This window comes from Cotesia typhae, unplaced genomic scaffold (genome assembly GCF_013202065.1).
Source record: "Cotesia typhae breed Kobodo isofemale line unplaced genomic scaffold, CoteBio_Ctyphae scaffold_45, whole genome shotgun sequence".
NCBI lineage: Eukaryota > Metazoa > Arthropoda > Insecta > Hymenoptera > Braconidae > Cotesia > Cotesia typhae.
Genome location: NW_027423777.1, coordinates 3,330,312 through 3,352,130, shown reverse-complemented (window position 1 = coordinate 3,352,130; position 21,819 = coordinate 3,330,312). Strand labels below are relative to the sequence as shown.

The following is a 21,819-nucleotide window of genomic DNA, read 5'->3' as shown; positions in this document are numbered from 1 at the left end:
GTAAATCGAAACAAAATAAGTAAAAAATTTATATAAATTTCCTTTCAATGCCCAATTCGCCAAAAGTACTTCCACTCAACGATTCGATTCGGTTCTATTGTAGTTAGAAAAACGAGTTTCCGAAACTCGTGATAGCAATCCTATACAGTACAGTACAATGACAGCGATATAAATAAAAGTTAAGAGCTTTAGTTAAATATGAATTGCGTAAATATATATTTATTGCAATTATTATGTAATTTTAAATTATTAATTATGTCTCATACAAATTAAATATTTTATTTTTTTTTAAACTAACTAATTAGATCCAACCGCAGGTCTTAAAAACAATTTATCATGGCCTCTTTGAAAGTGTAATAAATTATGATATTATTGCTTGGGTTGGGGCATAATATGACAATTCTGTTAAACCGCTAGTCGAAATTCAAAATAGATTAGTCGTTAATACCTTTTTTTTTTCTGGTTTCTATGAATAGGTGTAATGCACTTCTATAGAATCTATATCCACACGGAAAAAATACGTTGTAAAATTTATAAGGGGAAAATGCCAGTATTTACTGATAATTAATTTTTTATTATATTAATTTCTTAATTAGTAAATCTGGTGTGTATATTTCTGACCCGGATAAAATTTTTAAGTTATGAAAAATTCATATTATTTCATTAAAATTATTATAAAACTAGTTTTAAACAGTGATTTTTATTAGTAAAATTATAATTAAAATTTTAGTTAAAATTCAAATTTTTTAGAATGTTTTAAAAGTTTCTAAAATAATCTAGAATATTTTTGACCGATTAGAACACGGAAAAAATACGGTATAAAATTTATAGAAAAGTTTGTAAAATTTACAAAATTCTATCTGTAAGTCGACTCATCTAATATTTACAGAACTTACTATGTTATTTTTACGTGGTAAATTCTGTTATTATAAATCTCTAAATTTAATAAATTCAGTCTGTAATTATAATATAACTTTTTCTGTTATTATTAATAAAAATTTATTGTAATTAATTAAAAAGCATTACTTGAGTCAGCATCATTGCAAACTAATTGATATCACGGTTTTTAATTTTTTCAAAAATTTTAATTTTTCTGATTTTTTTACAGTCCACTTCAAGACAATTTTTTTTTTTTTTTTATAATCAGTAAAAAAAAATTTCTTCACATATGATAATAATTTTAAATTTACTATTAACAGATTATTATTTAGATTTTTAATCAATAATCAAAGATAATTTTAATTCAAGAAGTTACTCTGCAACGATCACATAATATTCTTATAGCCCTGAATAAAAAAAAGTATTGAGACAAAGAAAAAAGTATTGAAAAGTATCGGATTGACTAGAAAACCAATACTTTTTTTTTAATCAGGAAAATTTCATAGAATTTATCTGTAAATTTTACAAAAAAATACGTTGTTTTCACGTAAACTCACGAGTAATAATTACATATTTTTTCTGTAAATTTTAAAGAATATATACTGTGGAAATTTTGAAGATTATTTTCTGTAAATTTTACACAGTTGTTTTTTCCATGCAGAAGTAAATAGATAAATGAACAAAACAAGCGGTCAAACGTTAACACAATAAATGAATTTTAATTCCTTCAATTTCCTTTTGAATAAAACTATAGCCTATAGCATTAATTACAGCACAAAACCAGTGCCGGCGGTAAATGAGTTGAGGAAAACCCGTTTAGTTTTTCATAAAGAGTTTACATCATCTGTAAATCGATAAAACGCTGCTAATTAATTTTTTTTTTTTTTTCATTAACTTTCCCCGCGGCGCTTCCTTACATAAAAAGCTGAACTTAATTAATTTAAAAATATTAATTCTATTAATTATTTCGAGGTAAAAAACATCCTTTGTTTGATTTAATTATAAAATTTGTTCTCGTAAAAATTAACTCAATTTTTTTACTAAAATATTTAAAAATTTCTTACAATCGTGACAAAAAAATTCTTGAGCTTATTACCCTTGAAAAAAAATTTATTCACTCAGAATAATCAAATCTTCTTCATAATTTAACTCAATTTATTCGAGTTGTAAAATTTTTTAATTTCCATATTATTCTATAAAACAAATAAAAATGCCATTAAATATTCATTGTGTACCAAGGTGTGCTCTATAATTAAATGACAATGGAAAAACGAATTTAATTAAAATATTTTGAATAACTTTGACGCGATCGAATGTCGAGGAATTAAATGCAATTAACATATAATTAAACATCAGAATTACAATTATTATAAATAAATAAACTTACAATCTGTAATTAAATTTAGAAGCAAACACCGGTAATTAAAATTTTATCACATTCCAAATAATTTACAAATCCAGACTATTTTATGCTGATATTCTCCAGATGTAATGCGATGTTATGTCGCTAAATATCTCCAGAATAATTTTCAGCGAGCAGTGTAGTGTATAAATATATGTATGTAGTGTAGATGAACGTACCTTGGTTTAATTATAAATTAAAGATATATTGGACGGTCCTTGGTTAGGTGTTGAGTTAAATCCTGGGTGCAAAACGTGTAGTGGAATTTAGAGAAGCTACAAGGGGTATAATTTATCTCGGACAATTTTCGCGGTTATTATTTTTCGGTCTATTATTATTAATACGCATGTGATAATAAGTTTATGATTAAAAATTAAAAATTTTACTTTTCTTGTAGAATTTCAAATTTGATAATTTTTTTATTTTTATTATACTGAGTGTATTTATTTTATTTTTGGAATAGATACACGGAAAAAAACAACTGTGTAAAATTTACAGAAAAAATATCTAATTATTACTTGTGAGTTTACCTGAAAACTACGTATTTTTTTGTAAAATTTACAGATAAATTCTATGAAATTTTCCTGATTAAAAAAAAAAGTATTGAGACAAAGAAAAAAGTATTGGTTTTCTAGTCAATCCGATACTTTTCAATACTTTTTTTTATTCACGGCTATAAGAATATTATGTGATTGTTGGAGAGTAACTTCTTCAATTAAAATTATCTTTGATTATTGATTAAAAATCTAAATAATAATCTGTTAATAGTAAATTAAAAATTTTTATCATATGTGAAGAAATTTTTTTTTTTACTGATTATAAACAATTAATTTGTCTTGAAGTAGACTGTAAAAAATCAGAAAAATTAAAATTTTTGAAAAAAATGAAAAACCGTGATATAAATTAGTTTGCAATGATGCTGATTCAAGTAATGCTTTTTAATTAATTACAATAAATTTCCAATAATAATAACAGAAAAAGTTATATTATAATTACAGACTAAATTTATTAAATTTAGAGATTTATAATAACAGAATTTACCACGTAAAAATAACATAGTAAGTTCTGTAAATGTTACATGAGTCGACTTATAGATAGAATTTTTAAAATTTTTCTATAAATTTTACAACGTATTTTTTCCGTGCAATTTCAATTTAGTATTTTTAATTTAGGTTTTAATTTAATTGAGAAACTAACTTGAAATAACGTCTTAATATATTTACAAAATTCAAATAACAATGCCCTACTTTGTAGTTAACAGTAAATATTTTTCAGTTACTTCAAACAATTTTCTTATAAATTTAAATGAAGAACTAACGTTATATCTTCAGTGACTTTTACTTAATATTAGCGTAGAATAGTTTGAATAAGTAGTCAAACAATCTATTCTTGAACACTTTGAGACTCTCAGCATTTATTATCTCCGTTGGTAATTCTTTCCAGTGATAATATATGATCACTAAATAATAAATTATAATAAAAAATATTTTTTTTTGGATTTTAGTGACTTAAATTAAAGATATCAATTTGTGTTCAAATTCTGACTGAAAAAAAATTAGAAGAAAAATTTCTAATTTCTCATTGATTAATTTAAATTTTACATGAACATATGTTTTACTTTTAGAATTAAAAAATGTTCTTATTTTAATCAGTCTGAATCAATCAGTGAGTTTATTTAGTGTCAAATTTACGCGCTTTCCATTTATATAGGACAGTATTAGTAAGATCGATATTTCTTTTCAAAATAATCCTCATCGACAGAGAAACCATCAGCACGAGGATTGCAGGATCTAGTTTGAGGGTCTGTATATGAATGCGTATCAGAAATAATATTATATATATATATATCCATAGGGAAGCTGACTGACTGGCTCTGCTTTAGACTCTAGGCTATTGATGTACAACTGGATGAAAACCGATAAATGTTATCGGTTTCAGATATAGTTGAATCTCTTTATTCATTTCTCATCATTACTCGTATCGTTATCATTCATTCCAACGCTATTTGTTATTTTCTCTCACCCGCCTATCAATCATTCCCTATCGCTAATCACCAGCCATTAATTATATGACCCGGCAATATGCTTTCTAATCAAAAAATAATTATTAAACGTTCTATAATTATTATTCAGTCGTGGTATTTTTTTTTTAAATAAAAATTTTTATTCAATTTGTAATTTAGATAAAAAAAATTTTTTTTTCTCATTGATTAAATTAAATTATTAACAATTTTATTTAATTATTAATTCTAAAAAAAAAATTAGATATTTTATTCTCTGACTAATAATTTTTTTTTTTAATTATAAAATTTAAATTTATATTAAAATTTTTTCTAATCGAATAATTTTTTTTATTATTGTAAAAAAGTTGATCTAATTTTATCAAATTAAGAGGCTAAAAAAAATTAGTAAATTTATTACAATAAATAATTTATAATTAAAAAACAAAAATAATGTGACAACCGTGGAATGATTGAGTAAGACTAGGACTACTTCACATTGAATAAACAAACAAGTTAAATTGACGCTGCAAGCTCGTGCAGTAGAGGTAAACATGCAAATAAAAGGTTATTAGTAAGTTTTAATTTAAAGTACTGTTAATTAAACTTTGTAAATCAGGGCTTGCTCAGACAGTGTAACTTTAATCACTAGTAAACTAGAAAATAATATCTGAAATAATCAGAAATTCTAATTACTGAGTACTCGGCCGGTCCCGTTTCTGTCGTGAGTGTCTGTATCTTGTTGCTTGGTACTGGAGTACTGGTTTCGTGTATAGAGACCAGAGTAGAGGCTAGAGGCATCAGTGATAGCAGTAACGTTCGAGTTGTCTCTGATTAATACTGAGGAACTGTGTCTGTCAGTTAGACAACCATATGATACAAACGGACTAGACTCATCTGCATAATTGGTATTCCCTCCGTGCAGTATTAGTACGGGGATCACCATAGCAGGTGATGTCACTCATCTTTCCTACTCCAGAAATTAAATCCGGGATGTCACGTTATGTCCAGAAACAACTCGGTATTTAGAGAGCTCGGCAAATTCTGGTTACTGATGAGGATGACCGGCTTATTTTACTTATTTTGTATAACATATTTTCTCACTGGATTACTTGCTCGTCTAACTCCGTTGCAGTACTTGGGTTTTATTTTAATTGTTTGGAATTGATGACAAGTTCTTTGGATTAAGATTTCTTAGAATAATCGTTAGTGAGACAATTACTCATTTTGGCTAAAATACTAAATTAATTTCTCTTTTGATTTTTCTTTATCTCTAATATTTATGCCAAAATTTTGTATTTAAAATTCTGGCTAAAAGATGTGAAATATGAAAAAATTGGCGAAGACCTTTTTATTTTTCTATTCTCTACAAGGTTTCTAGGCTAAACAGTTTGATATTTTTTTAGAAGTTTAGAATTATTTTTGCATCCTCAAGAGATTTTTAGACCAAAATGTTGATTAGCTTAATATTGTGTTAAATTTTAGAAAAAATTGAAATAAAATAAAAAATCGGAAAATTGATCTTTTTAAATATTTATTTTATCAGATTGTTATTTGGCTACAGAGAAAAAAATATTTCTTGAACCAAGAAAATTATAAGGAAGACCGAAGTTATTTTGGAGCAAGAAAAAATTTTAACTTCATTCAAGAAATTTTCAATCTTCCTTAAGATTTTCTTGATTTAAGAAAATTTACGCTTGACTCAAGACTTTCTTTCTGTGTAGAAATTTAGAATTTTTAAAATTACATCCTCGTGTTTATATTCTACACAGAAAAAAAAGTTCGCTTGAGCCAAGAAAATATTTTTCTTTTTAATTATTTTCTTGAGGGAAAAAAAATTTTTTTTTGACAGTATTTTCAATATTTTGATTTTAATATTAGTTATCTAAAAGAATTATTTTTATAGAATTTTTGTAAACTAAATGAATTGCTTAAAAATCATATCTTGGCTGTAAACGCTCTAAAATAAACAAGTGCCACATTAAATTCTAGCATAAATTTTCTCAGCAAACAATCCTAACGAAACATGGATAATGTGAAAAATACATAATTAAATTAATATGCAAACACGTAGTCTTTATTAGTCAAAAAAGTAAGACGAGCCGAGAACATCTCGTGTAACTAAACTCTCCACCTAAAATTACCTCGTTTTATCAGAATGTCTGTGCACACATATATTTATGCTCACATTCTAGCCGTGTATATGAGGGAGTGCAAGTGGATTTTAAAATTAAACAGTGGTATTTCACGCTCTTGTAGCGAGCTTTGTGCAATTAGCTAGCATACTTATATTATAAGTATAATACAACATTTCTTAGATCTTTAAACTTTGAACTTAGCCGACAAGTGCAAAATTGCAATCATGTTTAATGAGTTGAATTAAAATAATCGCTTCAATAGTTATAGTTTAATCTAATTACTCAGTTCTATTTCTTTAAATAAATATTGATTTTTTTTAACCATCAATTAAATTCAATCATCAAACTGTTCAATGAATTGATATAAAAAAATTATTAATGAGCTCGTTAGAAAGCGTGAATAATTTATTAAAGAAGTATAAAAAAATAATTTGTTTTTTAATTTAATTTAAAAATTTTTTAATTTCAAAAATTAATTATAGATATCAATTTAAATTCAAATTCTGGCTGAAAGGTGAGAGATATAGAAAAACTGATAAGAATCACTTTCATAGAAAATTAAAATAAATTAAATTAAATAGAATTTCAATTTTAAACTTTCTAAACAAATTAATTCAAATTTGAAATTAAAATTTTGGCTCAATTATGAGATAGAGGGAAATTGACAAGGACTTTTTAGATAGAGGATTAAATTTGCTACAAAAAAAGGTTTTTTATGATTTTTTCATATTTTTAATATTTGATTATAGTTTTTTAATTTTTAATTTTGTATCACATTTTTGACAAAAACAGAATACACGGAAAAAACAATTGTGTAAAATTTACAGAGAATAATCTTCAAAATTTCCACAGTATATATTATTACTTGTGAGAATTTACAGATAAATTCTATGAAATTTTCCTGATTAAAAAAAAAAAAGAAAGTATTGAGACAAAGAAAAAAGTATTGGTTTTCTAGTCAATCCGATACTTTTCAATACTTTTTTTTATTCAGGGCTATAAGAATATTATGTGATCGTTACAAAGTAACTTCTTGAATTAAAATTATCTTTGATTATTGATTAAAAATCTAAATAATAATCTGTTACTAGTAAATTTAAAATTTTTATCATATGTGAAGAAATTTTTTTTTTACTGATTATAAAAAAATAATTTGTCTTGAAGTAGACTGTAAAAAATGAGAAAAATTAAAATTTTTGAAAAAAATTAAAAACCGTGATATAAATTAGTTTGCAATGATTCTGACTCAAGTAATGCTTTTTAATTAATTACAATAAATTTTTAGTAATAATAACAGAAAAAGTTATATTATAATTACAGACTGAATTTATTAAATTAACAGAATTTACCACGTAAAAATAATCTATTAAGTTCTGTAAATATTACATAAGTCGACTTATAGATAGAATTTTGTAAATTTTACAACGTATTTTTTCCGTGTAATTTCCATGTAAAATTATAAATATTAAATAATTTTTACTCAATTTAAAATAAATGTATGTTAAAGTGAGTAGATACAGTTTAATAAAAGTTTATTAGTTTATACGTTGAGGTATACATACTAGATAAAAGGATGGTAAAAAATGGGCACCTCGGGACCATAATTCACGTTATTATTTTTTCGCCGATAGATTATTATTATATCCATAAAATCTTGATATTAAGTAGCATTACTCTTGTAAAGTAGCTCGCTGGAGATAATAGTTGAGGCGAAAGATAAATGATTCAACTTGTAATATTCCCGCTTACTGTAAAGCACAAAATTTAGTATATCTATAATAGAGCTTAGCTAAACATGACGGGAACAAACTAAACATTAGTCATGAATCAAAGTCCATACAATGGATTTAATAAACACATATGTGTTATGTGTTAAAATAGTGAGTGCTTTAGAATGTAATTGCCGCGTGAAATTAGAATTAAACATACGTAGACATATACATATATATTTATAAACTATGTAGTTGGTGTTGAGCAGAGACTGCAGACTATTAACTGACCGAGTGATTCGTTATCCGAAGGATACAACAGCGCAACACTCTACTACTGCGTTTGTATAATGAAGCTAGTAGTATAAGTAGAATGTAGGTCTCCGCGAGGAAAACTAAATTCATCGGCATCAGACGAATAATCGTCATTCAATTAGAACAAATTTAAATGTCTAGACCATTTACATATCACTATTATTCCATTCTATTTAATTATTTTCACTGGCTTTTACTTCCAGTCTATTTGTTTACATTTATTGTGCCCATTAACTGGATGCTAATTTTTTTAATTTTTTTTATTTTTTCGGGTGGAAATTTATTATTGCAGTCTTGGATGCTAAAATGTTTCTTCAAAATTGTTAATTTGATGATTCTAATTAAATGTTGAGTGCTTTCATTTTTCGACTAAATGGAGAACAAGTTTGCTTGAATTTAGAAAATAATAAGAAATAAAAGCCGAGACAAGAAAATTGTATTGCATCCGAGAATATTTTTTTATTTAGCTATTTAAAAAAATCAAATAATTTTTTTTTTACTCATTACAATCCAAACTTTCAGTTTGTTAAAAATTATATTATTTTTGTGAAAGACATTACATATGCAACATATGTTCTTTAAAATCCAAGTTTTTTTTTCTAGAGTACACTTTCTAACGAACAGAAAGAGACTTCAAACGTAAATTTACAAGCATTTATGGATTACATTCCTTGCTTATAAAGATGAACCATCTTATCAACTCCTCCGTCCATCTAACAGCATTAAATAAATTATATTATTTTGTGAAAGACATTTCATACGCAACTTGAGTTTTTTAAAATTCAAGTTTTTTCCTGAAAGTGCAGTTTCTAACGAACAAAAAAATACTTCAAACATAAATTTACAAACATTAAAGATTACATACATTTCATACTTGTTAAGCGATGTTAGATTTTTTGAAAATGATAAAACGTTTAATATTTTTCTTAAAACTTTGGTAATATTAATGAAAATTCTGTAGGAATTTAAAGAAACCCAAATTTTGCTACAAAATTGATAAGATTAATGAAAACTTTTTAAAAGGATCAAATAATAATTACAATTCAAATTTTGATCTTAAATAAACATCTACAAATTAAGATTTAATTACTTTATTCTCTTCAATCATTTTTCAAATTTTTGGTAGCTCAAAAAAATCTTTTTTAGCTTACATGTACATATTTTAGCTGTCAAATTGTTTTTTTTTTATATCACTATTTTTGAATTATCGCTTCTCCAAAATTGTTGTTCTATAAATTTCTACTCCTTACATTCCTTTTTTTTTTTAACTAACTTTTTATAACATTTTAACAAATTAAATTAACGAATTTCTAACATTAGCGATGAATAAACTCGTTATCAAAACTAAAAACTCGTCATTCAATATAAAAAATAATTTCCAAGTGTCCCGTGTTGATATTATTTTTATTTAATTATTTTCGTTAAATTAAAAAGTAATTGGTAACTTTCTTTACAATACACAGCGTCTAATTTTGTTGAGAAAATAAAATAAAAATTTTTAATTTCCTCGGACTTAACAGAAAAACTTACTAGTTTCAAGCACGGTCTCGCTATTTATATGTTTCTTAAAATTGACAGAGTTTTATATATATATAAAAAAAAAAAAAAAAAAAAAACTTTAAAATCAAGAGATGAATTGCCAGTAATTTCTGGGCAGTACCGAAAAAATATAACGTGCAAAAGGAAACAAAAAGCCGAGAGAATAAAAAGATTTTAAAAAAATCGGGAATGATGAGAAGCAAAAGAAAATAAAGTAAAAAGATTAAGTACGTGAGGGAGAAGAAAGCGGTGAAACTTTTTTGTGTAAAACCGTCCAATAATTCCGATCGAACGCCTCTAAACTCTTGTAATTTTTTTTTTTAGTTTTATTTTATAAAAATTCGCATTGTAATTACACTGAAGATTCTTTAACGAGTAGATCAGTAATCTTTTATTAATGACGATAAAAAATCCGAAGAGAAAGAAATTGTTGCCACTCCGATAAAAAGCTCCGGGAAAAATTGAGTACAGCGGCAGGTTTTTTAATTGCAAAACGAAGTTTGGTGAAAGAAAAATAAATTTGAATTGAAATTTTGAGATGAGGTTTCTCTAAAGCGTTTTTTTATTTTCATGTTATTAGAAGTTAATTTTTATAGTTGACTGTTTCTAAAAGACTTTTATTAACTTGACTCGGAAACAGCTTGTGGAGAAAAAAAAAACATTTTTGCCAACAGTCCTGAGGCGAGGCATTTAAAGTCTGCTGAATTAATTACTTTTTTTTTTTTTTTTTATTTCTTATTCAAAGCGCGTCCTTTCATTTTCACCTATCGCGCATCCGCATCGATAAAAGATTGTATAAATAATAGATCTAGGGCAGCGGTGTTTTGTCCGAAAATAGTCCAGAAATTTTTAATCAAATTCAAAATAAGCTAGCTGTCAATCGCTAAATTCGGTGATTTTTTTTATTAAAAAAATTTTTTTATTTTGCATTAATATTAACCCGCGATTTTGTTCTTTTCCTTAATATAAAATTAAGATGAAATGTATGTGACATCAATTTATTCGTGATGTGGTTAGTCGAATATATCATAAGCATGAAAATATATGCAAACTCTATAATTAGGCGCGCGCAAATTCAAATTCTAGTTATTAGAAAAATCAGATATGTAAATATTGACAAAAATAAGTATTTTAATTTTGAGAATCGAAAAAGTTATTTTTATGTGAGTAAAAAATTATACAGTATTTTGTGACAGTAATAATAATAATAATAATAATAATAATAATAATAATAATAATAATGATGAAATAATTCAATAAAATTACTGTCAAATATATATTGAAGATAAAATTAAAATAACAAGTAAACGATAAGAGATATCGAAAAATTGACAAGAATTTTTTTGAAAGAAGATTCAATTTCTTACAAAAAAAGTATCTTATGATTTTTTTCTATCTTCAGTATTTAATCCAGAATATCAGTTTTAAACATTCTAAAGACGGAGTTTAATCGGACATGATTGAAGTAAAATTTAAAATTTTAATTCCGGCTAAGATGAAAAAATTTAATTTGATTTATCTATAAGGTAAAGTACCCAGTACTTGAATATTTACAAAAATGGGACCGGTATTTGAACAGACTTCTCGAATTGTTGTAATCCAAAATTCGTATATTTATTATGAGTAATATGATTATGTTATAATTATTATCAGAAAGATCACCAAATCTTTAAGAGAAAAAAAAATTTCAGAATTTTCAGCAAACTTTAGGATTGCAATTTTAGAATCAATTTACTCACTTTTTAATCAATTTAAAGGAAGAATTATTAATAACGTAAAAACTTAATAAAAAATAGAATTTTTCGTTCACCGAACCTGTTAAAAGGTCCAGTTCTATCTAGATACTTCCTATAATCTGCATGCGGTTACCATCTGAAATTTTTTTCGCTACAGATGGGGCTTAATAGCATCTGAGATGGTAGCCACATAAATCTCGGCCTTCCCGTGTAAGATGGACCGTAATATATAAAAATAAAAATAAAATGAAATGAAAAAAGGATAACCATTATTTGAATTATGAAAATAGCATTTATAAAGTAATAAAAATGTCAGGATTATAAAATCCCACTTGAAACGCAAAAGAAGAATAATGTTACTTGAAGAAATCGGATTACGAATTTAGCTAAATCCGTAAGTAAATGCCAGCCAGAGAAGATTTACGTTCATGTGTCGTTGGAATCAGTGACTGTTAAATCGACATAATAATTCATTTTTATTTTATTTTTGTATCTATCTTGCTCGGCAAGTACATTGCGGATGAAAAAAACCATACACATATACATATATCTACATATACATCTTACACTGCGCTCACGGGAATATAAAATGAACAATTTAGCATTTTGCGAAAGATGTCACGTTCGGGATCACATAATCGAAACTCAATATTGCTTATAAAAGATATTAAACTTTGTTACATATTCGATATCACCGATTCATATGCAACTTTTTAAAATAAATTGGATAGTTCAGAATTTACATTACAAATTTTTCAACAAACTTTTTAGCATTTTTATAAAAAATATTACACTGACAAGAAGGATTTGTTAATATTTGATAAGATCTATTCGCTGTCGATAAATATTTTTTTAACATATTGAATAAATTGATAGATATTTATTAACAGTTATTAAATATTTATCTTCTCGTTTTTTTTTATGCACTTTACAAAAAAAATATATCAACAACATGAAAAAAAAGATGAAGTAGACATTTTATCCAAAAACATGAAAGCCAAAATTTTTTTCTACTTTTAAAGGCAAAAAAGCGATCCAAATTTTTATTTTTTCCTTTCACGACATTTTTTATCATAATTACACCGTATAAACAAATAAAATAAAAAAAATTTGAAACTGGTAATTTTTCACCTAGTTATGGTCCAAAGTGCGATTGACCCCACTTGTAAATAATTATTAAATTTACAAATAATTGAATTTATTAACAGTTAATAAATTCTTCTATCAGTGCGTGTAATAATGTCAATTAATTAATTTAAAACAAAAAGAAAAAATAAATTGGATGAAAAAGTTAGTTAGTTCAAAAAATTTCTGCTAGGTGGCTACCGTTCTCATAGGTAGAGTTCTAAAATCTGGATATTTAATTCTCAAAAAAAATTGCAAAGGTCTAGGATTCGAATCCCAGACAAAGTTATTTATTTTTCTTTATTTACACTGATAAAAAAATCTGTTAATATTCATTAAACTTTATCAACTATTAATAAATGATTTATTAATACTTAAGCTAAAAAATAATTTAGTTAACTTCAATAAAGTAAAAATATTTTCAAATAAAAAAATCTATCAACAGTTAATAAATTCTTACCTCAGTTAATAATTAAATAAAAATTATTACATTCAACAAATTACCACCAAAATTTATTTCCCTGATTTTATAATTGCAAAAGGTACTATTAATTCAAATAACGCTCGGGATAAATTATCTACAGGTTGCAGATTAATGTCCAGGTCTTATCTGTCTGATGCAGCCTGACCGCTCTGAATTATGGCTTAGATATCAAATTGTTTTTTTTTTTTTTTTTTTTTTATTTTATTTTATTTTCCAGATTGTTATTCCCGTGACCTTACGAACACTTCTGACGACCATATGTGGCGTATATCGCGACCCCCGGACATCTGAACGGGACCAATGACTAATGTTCAATTTCATGCCTCCTGAATGTCCTCCACAAATTTGGATGTTCTGTACAACAAGCATCGGATCACTGAATCTCTTTTGTTATCCAGGTATAATATATAATTTTTAAAATCACGCGTGAAATTTTATAGCACGTAGATCATTTTTTATCAACGTTCGATTATAATATTTAAAGCTTAACTGCTTTGGCTCAAACAAAATTAAATCCTATAAATCTGGAGGCTTAAAGGGTGACAGGTCTATTACCAGTTTATTTATCGGCTATTAAATTTATCAATCGTTTGTTCACCGATTTTTTACGAGCAAATATTTTATAATTTTTTTTTTTTTCCTGTTAAAAATTCAATTTTGAAATAATTCAACTAGAATGAATTTTATTAGTACAGTGATGAATTTAATTAACTAAAAAAGCAAGGATATTACATGAAAAATAATCGAGCGAACAGGGTAAACATTTTAATATTTACACACCCTGGTGTGTGCGTCGGGACAATTTTATGAATAAAAATGTTACTCTTCAAGCGTCAATGTTTTTTCAATTAATTAACTTTATTCATTTTGATAAAACACTCACGGAAAAAAAGGAAAATTTTTACGCTCGTTTGAAGATATTAAGTTTGATTCAATGAAGAATTTGCCAGATTTTTAGATGGTACAAAAATAGGGACACCTTCGTCAGGAATCGGGACGAGGGCATAAAAATAACTGTTGAGAGTAGAGATTTGAATGACATTAATTTAGAATTTAAATTTCTGTATGAAAAAGAATTAAAATTGAAATTGCTGGTGAAATTTTGCAAATTAAAAAATGATAAGAAACTCTTTTTGTAACTAATTAATTTGTAATCCAATTTTAATAATGTCTTTCGTTAATAAAAGAAAGTTTGGTCCCTTATACATACTCTGGTAAGATATTTCTGCAAGCGAGAAGTCGAAGCCATCTAGCGGCGAAACCAAAAACTAATTTTTAATAAAATTCAAATCAATCTAAAAAATGAGTTTAAAGACGAAAAACTTTTGAATGAAACTGAATCTCATCAAAGTTATTTTTTTGATCAAAAATATTTCTCTCGAATAAAATTTTTTTTATTTTTATTTGCCAAATTTAAATCGACAGCCATCTCGTAAAAATAAGCCATAGAAAATAAAAAAAAAAAAAAGTGCCAGATTTTGAGGCGAGCATACAGTTATTAGTTGCGCTTTTATATAAAATCCCAGACTAGAGTATGTCACGTGCAGATGCTCTAAATATAGCGTTGAGATTTCAGCGACATATATGAAGCAATTCCTAGTTTCTAGCGTGTAAAAAATATATTGGTCAGATCGATTGGTTCGTTATGTGTTATATATTAGGTTACATCTCATGCTCGCGTTCAGTCTGCCGAAAATTCGTTTCATTCTGATGAAATCGGTCCAACATTTGTACATTTGTTACTTTCGATGAAAAGTACTCTTTTAGTTCTATTTATTTCACCGAGTACTTCATATTCCCGCTGGCTCTGTAAATATTTGTGTAAATATATATTTTTCATTTGCATACTTTCAAATATTAATACTTGCGGAAATATATAAAATGTTGATCGTTTTACGCATTATTATTTACGGTACTCATTCTGAATATTAAACTCGCTTCCTGTAATCGCTTGCTTCTATTCATTCGGCATAATTTTTTTTTTCTCAAAAGTTCTGAATTTTAAAGAATTACTATCAAATCTTAGAATTCTGATCCAAATAATTCAAGTCGTTAAAAAATCTAAAAAATTTTAATCTACCAAAAATTTCATTTTTCTGAGAAATAAATTTAGAAAAATAAAACAGTATTTACTTAAAAAAGTGAAAGCTGTTATTTACTGGTGTACTTTTATTAATGAATCCATTTATGAGACGAGAATAGACCCTAAGTAGTAAATTCAATGTAGCATTAGGTTACTTTGTTAAATATTTGGTAAGCTGATCCTTTTGAGTATTCATTGCAGGTCTGAGCTCTGCGGGCCGAGTAGAGTAGTCTACAGTCTAGAGATCGAGCAGTCTCTAGCCTAAAGGGCAATAAAACAATCCCATTGAGAAAAATAAAAGGAAAACCCAGAATTATAAATTTTATTACCATCTATAAAAGGTTCTGACAAACAGTCATCTGTATCGGATTAAGAGTTTTCTTGTATTTGTATTTGTTAAAAAAGGCACTTTGACCTCTTGCTATTCCAGAGCTAATAAAAATAAAAATAAAAATAACAGTTATAGCGATAATAATTAAGTACCGAAACCTAAGTTTACTACTTAAGGTCTCGAGCTAAAGTCTAGACATCTCTTCATTTTTTTGCTCGAATACCGAATACGCTCACGCTCGCCAGATTAGAGTTTCACGTCATAAATCTCGAGAATAATAGTAATAGAGATAAAAAGCATTGTGTTTGAGATTAAGTAAAAATTTTATTGCCATCAATATGTCGGAATTTAAATGTCGTATTACTTGGACACATGTTTCAACTCTATAGGGATAAGTTTTGTCGACTGTCAATGCAGAAAAGTTTTTATTTATTCGATTTGTACGGTTCAGAAAATTTTATCTTGCTATTTATTATTTATAAATTGACACAGAGAATTTTTTTTATGTTTGTTTAGTTATTTTTATTTCCAAAAAGAAAGGGGATATTCATTTAACAAATACTTGCTTACGTCATTTTTGAAATTGTAGGTCAAATATTGAATATGCGAAAAAATTGATGAGGAAATTTTATTCTCTACAAAAAAAAAAAATCTTTATCAAATTTATGTATCTCTTATTATTGATAGATAAATTTAATTCAAAAATTAGGGATTAAGTAAAAAAAGATGCAAAAAAATATTAGTTTCAGAAAATAAGATTTAAAATTTTGGTCTTAATTTTTAGAATACGAAAAAATTATGAGAGAACTTGATAAATATTTACAAGTGGGGTCAACCATTTTAATTTTTATTTTTTTGAACGAAATTTCTATTTGATTTTATTGATATGTATATATATATTTTTTTTTTAAATACATAAAAAGATAAACAATTAAAAGAAAAAAAAAGTTGAATATTACAATTTTAACAAATTTTACAAATTTTCAAAAAAATTGATAAATTTTTTAGAAAATTGTGATATTAAAATTTTTTTTTATAATTGTCTTTTTTTTTCTCTGTACTTAAAAAAAAATATATTATATATATATATTAAAAAGATAAAATATAAATTTTATCCAAAAACAAAAGAGCCAAAATTTTTTCCAACCTTTGAAGGCAAAAAAGCTATCGAAATCTTTATTTTTTTTTTTCATGGTATTTTTTATCATACATGCGCCGTAAAAACAAGCAGAATAAAAAAAAAAATTTGAAAATGTTAATTTTTTTTTTTGACATTAAATACAACTCTAGGAATAAAATTCTAAAAATAGAAAATTGACTAAAGAAATATTTTAAGTATTTATCTGAGTTTGAAGTTTAATTCACGGTTTGCAGAGTCTAGAGTCGAGATATTTATTGGTAGAACGTCATGCCTGTAAGCAGTAAATTAGAGTTGTCGATGTGCGGAGAAATATTTATTTATACAATGTGGAAATATACGTGTTATGTCACACGTTTTGTCTTTCATGACATTTTCATCACCGGACTTTGAAACGTATCGTGAGTTGAGCGTCTAGCACATATTCCATCATCAAAAAAACGTCATTCCGTTCCTGTCTACCCAATTTTCGAGATATCGGTTGGCAGATGACACTTGTAACCTTTTCCGAACGACGCCTTGGATATTTAATCCTCCAGTTATTCAGTTTGTTTATAAAAAAAATAGAATGGTATTAAACAAAAATACAAACCACGTATTTTTTAAATAATTCTCCGTCCGTCTGCGTGATCAGAAAATTTTTTTAAAAATCACGTACAAGTTGGTAATTTTTATTATATTTTTTTTTTTAACTTGCGAAAACTCGAGGCACTTTTTAACTAGACTCGAAAAATATAAAATTAAATCAAGGTCCAACTATAAACTTGCTCGGAAATGTTTACTCATTTTCCGAATTCTATGGAACGAAACTAGAAGTTTTGGTTCAACATAAGTTTTTTCCTTACTTGTAATTTTTTGTCTTGTTTTTTATTCCTCTCTTGAGTTATCTATCTCATCTGGTTTTATTCTGTTACAAGTTGCAGCTGATAACTGTATCCACTTTGTTGGACGGCGAGAAAATTCGACAGAATTTTATTTTATTAGATACTACAGAATCTACAACTGAGTCTGAATTTCATGGAGTAAAATCAAGAAGAATTTATAAAGAATTCGCAAAGTATTTCCCGACGATTATAGGATCACCGGGTAGTCAGGAAATCTGGGTCATCAACTCTACTCGTGATCAATAGAAAACAAATATGAAAGCAAGGGCTTAGTTAAATACGATGTTATGAAACTAGCTTTTAAAGTATTCTTTTTTTTTTTTTTTTTTTTTTTTATTTTTCATTTGCAAATAGCTAAAATTATGCAATTTTTTTCTTCAATATGATAAATAACTTTAATAATAATAATAATAATAATAATAATAATAATAATAATAATAATAATAATAATAATAATAATAATAATAATAATAATAATAATAACGAATCTCAATATTGTAATCAAATACAATATTTTTTAGAAAAATTGTTTGAGTTTAAAAAAAAAAAAAATTCCAGCTAAAGGATAAGAAATGTAATAAAACTGACAAGGACCTTTCTCAGAGTGAATTAACTCTTTTTAACCAGAAAAAGAGCGTTGTGATTTTTTCGTATTTCCAATATTTACCTCACAATTTGCGAAAATTGAAAAATAACTTTGAAAGTTAAGAAAATTTTTAAGATTATTGCTTTTAATTTTTTTGCAGAAGCTGCTGTCCATAAATCGCAGGGTCATTTGGGATGAAAAGGACTATTTTGGTGAGTCAATATAATATAAAGTTATTACAGAATTGATCAAATATTTATCTGAGAAGCATTTATTTGGGATGAATTATGATATCAAAAACATAGAAAGTATAGGAAGTAATTAAGATTAGCTTACCGATGACGGTGATCAAGATAACAAGGCTTAGAATGGCGGCGACCGCTATTCCAATAATGAAATCTCGATCAGATGCCGCGGGTGGACAGGTTAAATTTCTGGTTTCATTAAATAATTCTTGATTTATCGTCTCATTCCAAATTTCGTAAGTCGGATAAACTACCAGAGTAGTTTTATTCGCTCCAGTACTGTGCCCCGCCATTCCCCATGTCCACCACAATCTCTCGCCGCCCATTACTGTAATTTAATTATAAGTCTTATTATTGCCCTAATTTTGTTTTAATTGTCATAGTTTTTATTAATGGTGAAACATATTTATTCAATTTATAACTTTTGTAATTAGAGAATGCGCGAGAATTTTATTCATTTCAGAAGTTTCAATTTTTTTGGGTAGTTTCAACTATTTTATTTTGGTCATTTCGCTCAGTTGTGTGCTGTTAAAAGCGATATTTGTTATTCAAGTTCGATACATGACATTAATTAGCTGCATTGACAAATAGTGACAATACAGTTTGATTTTGTACTAATTTTTTTTTGATATTGCACTTAATTTTTATTTATTAGATCAGCATTAATTAAATAAATTTTATACCTAAAAATTAGTGTAGTTAAAAATTATTGAAGTTTTGAATTGAATTTTTTTTTATTTATAATTGAAAATTTGCTTTGTCATTGATAAAAAATGTAATTAAAAAATTAAATACAAATATTTCTCATTTTCAAATGAACATATTAAATATTCATAGTATTATTTTTAATATTAATCAATGATATGTTATAATTCTTTTGATATTTCAATGACATGTTTGAAATTTTTGCTGTGCCTATTGCCATATATTTTATTAGTTCAAATACTGCGGCTTGCCAGAATTGATTGTTCACCTACTATTTCTTTCATAGTCTATCTTAAAAACGTTGTCAAAGTATAAATATTCAACTATCTGCGTTATTTTATGCTTCAATCAATTCAAAATTGTTTATATTTTATGAAAATCACTAATTTAAAATAATAGGAGAGTTTTTATTTTTTGCGGCTTTCTACTATCAAGTGGATTTACACTCGTCCAACTTTGACTCAATTCACCGGAATTTTTCGAAAGTTCAAAAAAAAAAAACAGTAAGGACCGTCTTGCCCCACCCTCTCCTAATTACATCTTAATATATTAAAAGTAGGGTCAAATACATTTGACTTTGAAACCTGTTCATCTACTGGGACTTAACCTTATTTAAATTTTAGAGTTTGTTTCACTAAAAAATTTCCTATTATTTTCGCCGGTTCATCATCAAAGACACTCACCCAGATTGATTGGTAGCCTCTGGTGTGCATTCTGTACATTTTCCTGAGAAATCCACGTGTAATTAGATCACACATGATTCCCAATAGTCAAACCGGCTGCTCGGCTCATCTGAAAGCACAAAAATAGAAAAAAGTTTTTAATTACTTTCCGACGCACTAATCAAATGTCACGCTTATAATTATAATTATTACCAGCGAAATTCTATTTAAGTTTATTCTAAATTACAAGGATTTTAATAAACCCGGCTTACAATTTAGCTGAAAATTTGGATGTACTTCTGCAACATTTTACCTGTTCTTTAAACTACACTGGAAACTTTATAGAACTCCCTGTATTTCCTGGAGGTAATCCTCTGTGACTTTTCTTTGTTCACGGTCGGACATCATAAAAGGATTCCTCTCCGACATATTCTACGGATATTAATAATATGATTGATCGCTACTAATTTTTTTATTTAAATTGAATCGCTTTGTTCCCAAAATCTTCTTTTTGTCCACGAGAGAATTTAAATATTCTAAGACATAAAATGAAAAAGAAGAAAAAAATTTAAAGAATAAAATGTCTCGGAAAATGATTTATAGCGTAATTATTGTGTAAGTCTACTTTAGCTGAGCACTAAGCTGATTCTTTTGAAGAAAATCTCTAAATCGAGCTAAAATCTTCTTAGGTCGAGTAGCCAGCAAACTTTTCCGGGTTCCCCACACGTTTCAATTAGGGACGTCTGCTCAAAAAAATAAAATGAGAGGAAAAACCGAGACAATCCTTGATAATAAAGTATCATTAATTTGGCTCGATTCCTAGGTTAGTTTAGGAATTTATCGACCAATAAAAAAAGCCTGCATTTACAGTATTAAATTTCGAGAAAAAAAGTTTCTCTTAAAATTGGTAAAAAAACTTTTAAATTTGGAACTTTATTGTTACATTAGATTAGATTACTTTATTTATGCTAATTGAAAAAAATATTTACATCGTACATAATATTTTTTTTTTTTTTTAAAGATAGTATAAATATATTAAACAATTTGAAACAATCATACTAAAGATTTAATATATAAAATCTTCAATTTAACCATTTAAAATTTTAGTTTAAATTAAATTAAATAAATTTTACTAAACGACTCATTCTATATCAATTTAATACTAATTTTTTCCAAAAACTTTTTTTTTTTAATTTGAAAACTTTGAAATTAAAAGTTTAAAATTTGTCAATTTATATGAAATTTAAAAATTCATTAATACATATTCGAATTTGACCATTTTTTTTTTTTTTTTTTTTTTTTTTTTTTAAAAAATGAATACCGCTCTTAAAATTGATGTTGTCACGAATTTTTTTTGTTAAAAACACGGATTTTGATTAATTAACACTAAACTTGTAAAAAAAATCACCAACACAAATTTTTACGATGAATTTGATGAAAAAAATTTTTACTGTGAATAAAATTATAATAAAGTCAAAAATTATCTCCCAAAAGTTATATCGTAAATTCTCATTCGTGATGTTTTAATCAGAATCCGGGAAATCATTTACTGTGCATAATTTGCACCCTTTAGCGGTCGGCAGATAATATATGCACATTGATAATGATAACGAGCGACTAAAGTGGCATCAAAATGTTACGTAATTTACCCGTAACTGGAGAAATTTTCAAAATAATTCACTCCTTTTTGCGTGACCTATTTGCCCAACAGTGAATGCAAATCGCAAATAGAGGTAAATTCAAATCACCGTGCGTTCGTATGTTTTCATGTAAACACGCCTTGAAAAACCTCCCGTACATTGAATTAAAATTTTTGACCTAGATACTTTTGTGGAACTAACAAAATAAAATGAATAGGC

At 26.3% G+C, this 21,819-nt stretch overlaps 1 protein-coding gene and 1 long non-coding RNA gene across 3 annotated transcripts in view; one reads left to right on the top strand and one right to left on the bottom strand.

Annotated features, from left to right (window-relative positions):
• The window catches only part of LOC141536916 (uncharacterized), a 121,652-nt gene that overhangs the window by 3,031 nt on the left and 96,802 nt on the right, over positions 1-21,819 (top strand). The window contains exons 4-5 of the long non-coding RNA XR_012480818.1: positions 13,544-13,724; positions 18,509-18,560. This is a non-coding gene — a long non-coding RNA (uncharacterized LOC141536916). The remainder of the gene's footprint in view (positions 1-13,543; positions 13,725-18,508; positions 18,561-21,819) is intronic.
• LOC141536912 (5-hydroxytryptamine receptor-like) overlaps positions 1-21,819 on the bottom strand; it is a 77,326-nt gene that overhangs the window by 35,190 nt on the left and 20,317 nt on the right. For both annotated transcript variants that reach the window (XM_074257707.1, XM_074257708.1), the window contains exons 2-3: positions 19,982-20,090; positions 18,685-18,921 (exon numbers count right to left, since the gene is read on the bottom strand). In XM_074257707.1, coding sequence (XP_074113808.1) covers positions 18,685-18,919 — 235 coding nt within the window. In that variant the 5' untranslated portion in view covers positions 18,920-18,921; positions 19,982-20,090. The remainder of the gene's footprint in view (positions 1-18,684; positions 18,922-19,981; positions 20,091-21,819) is intronic.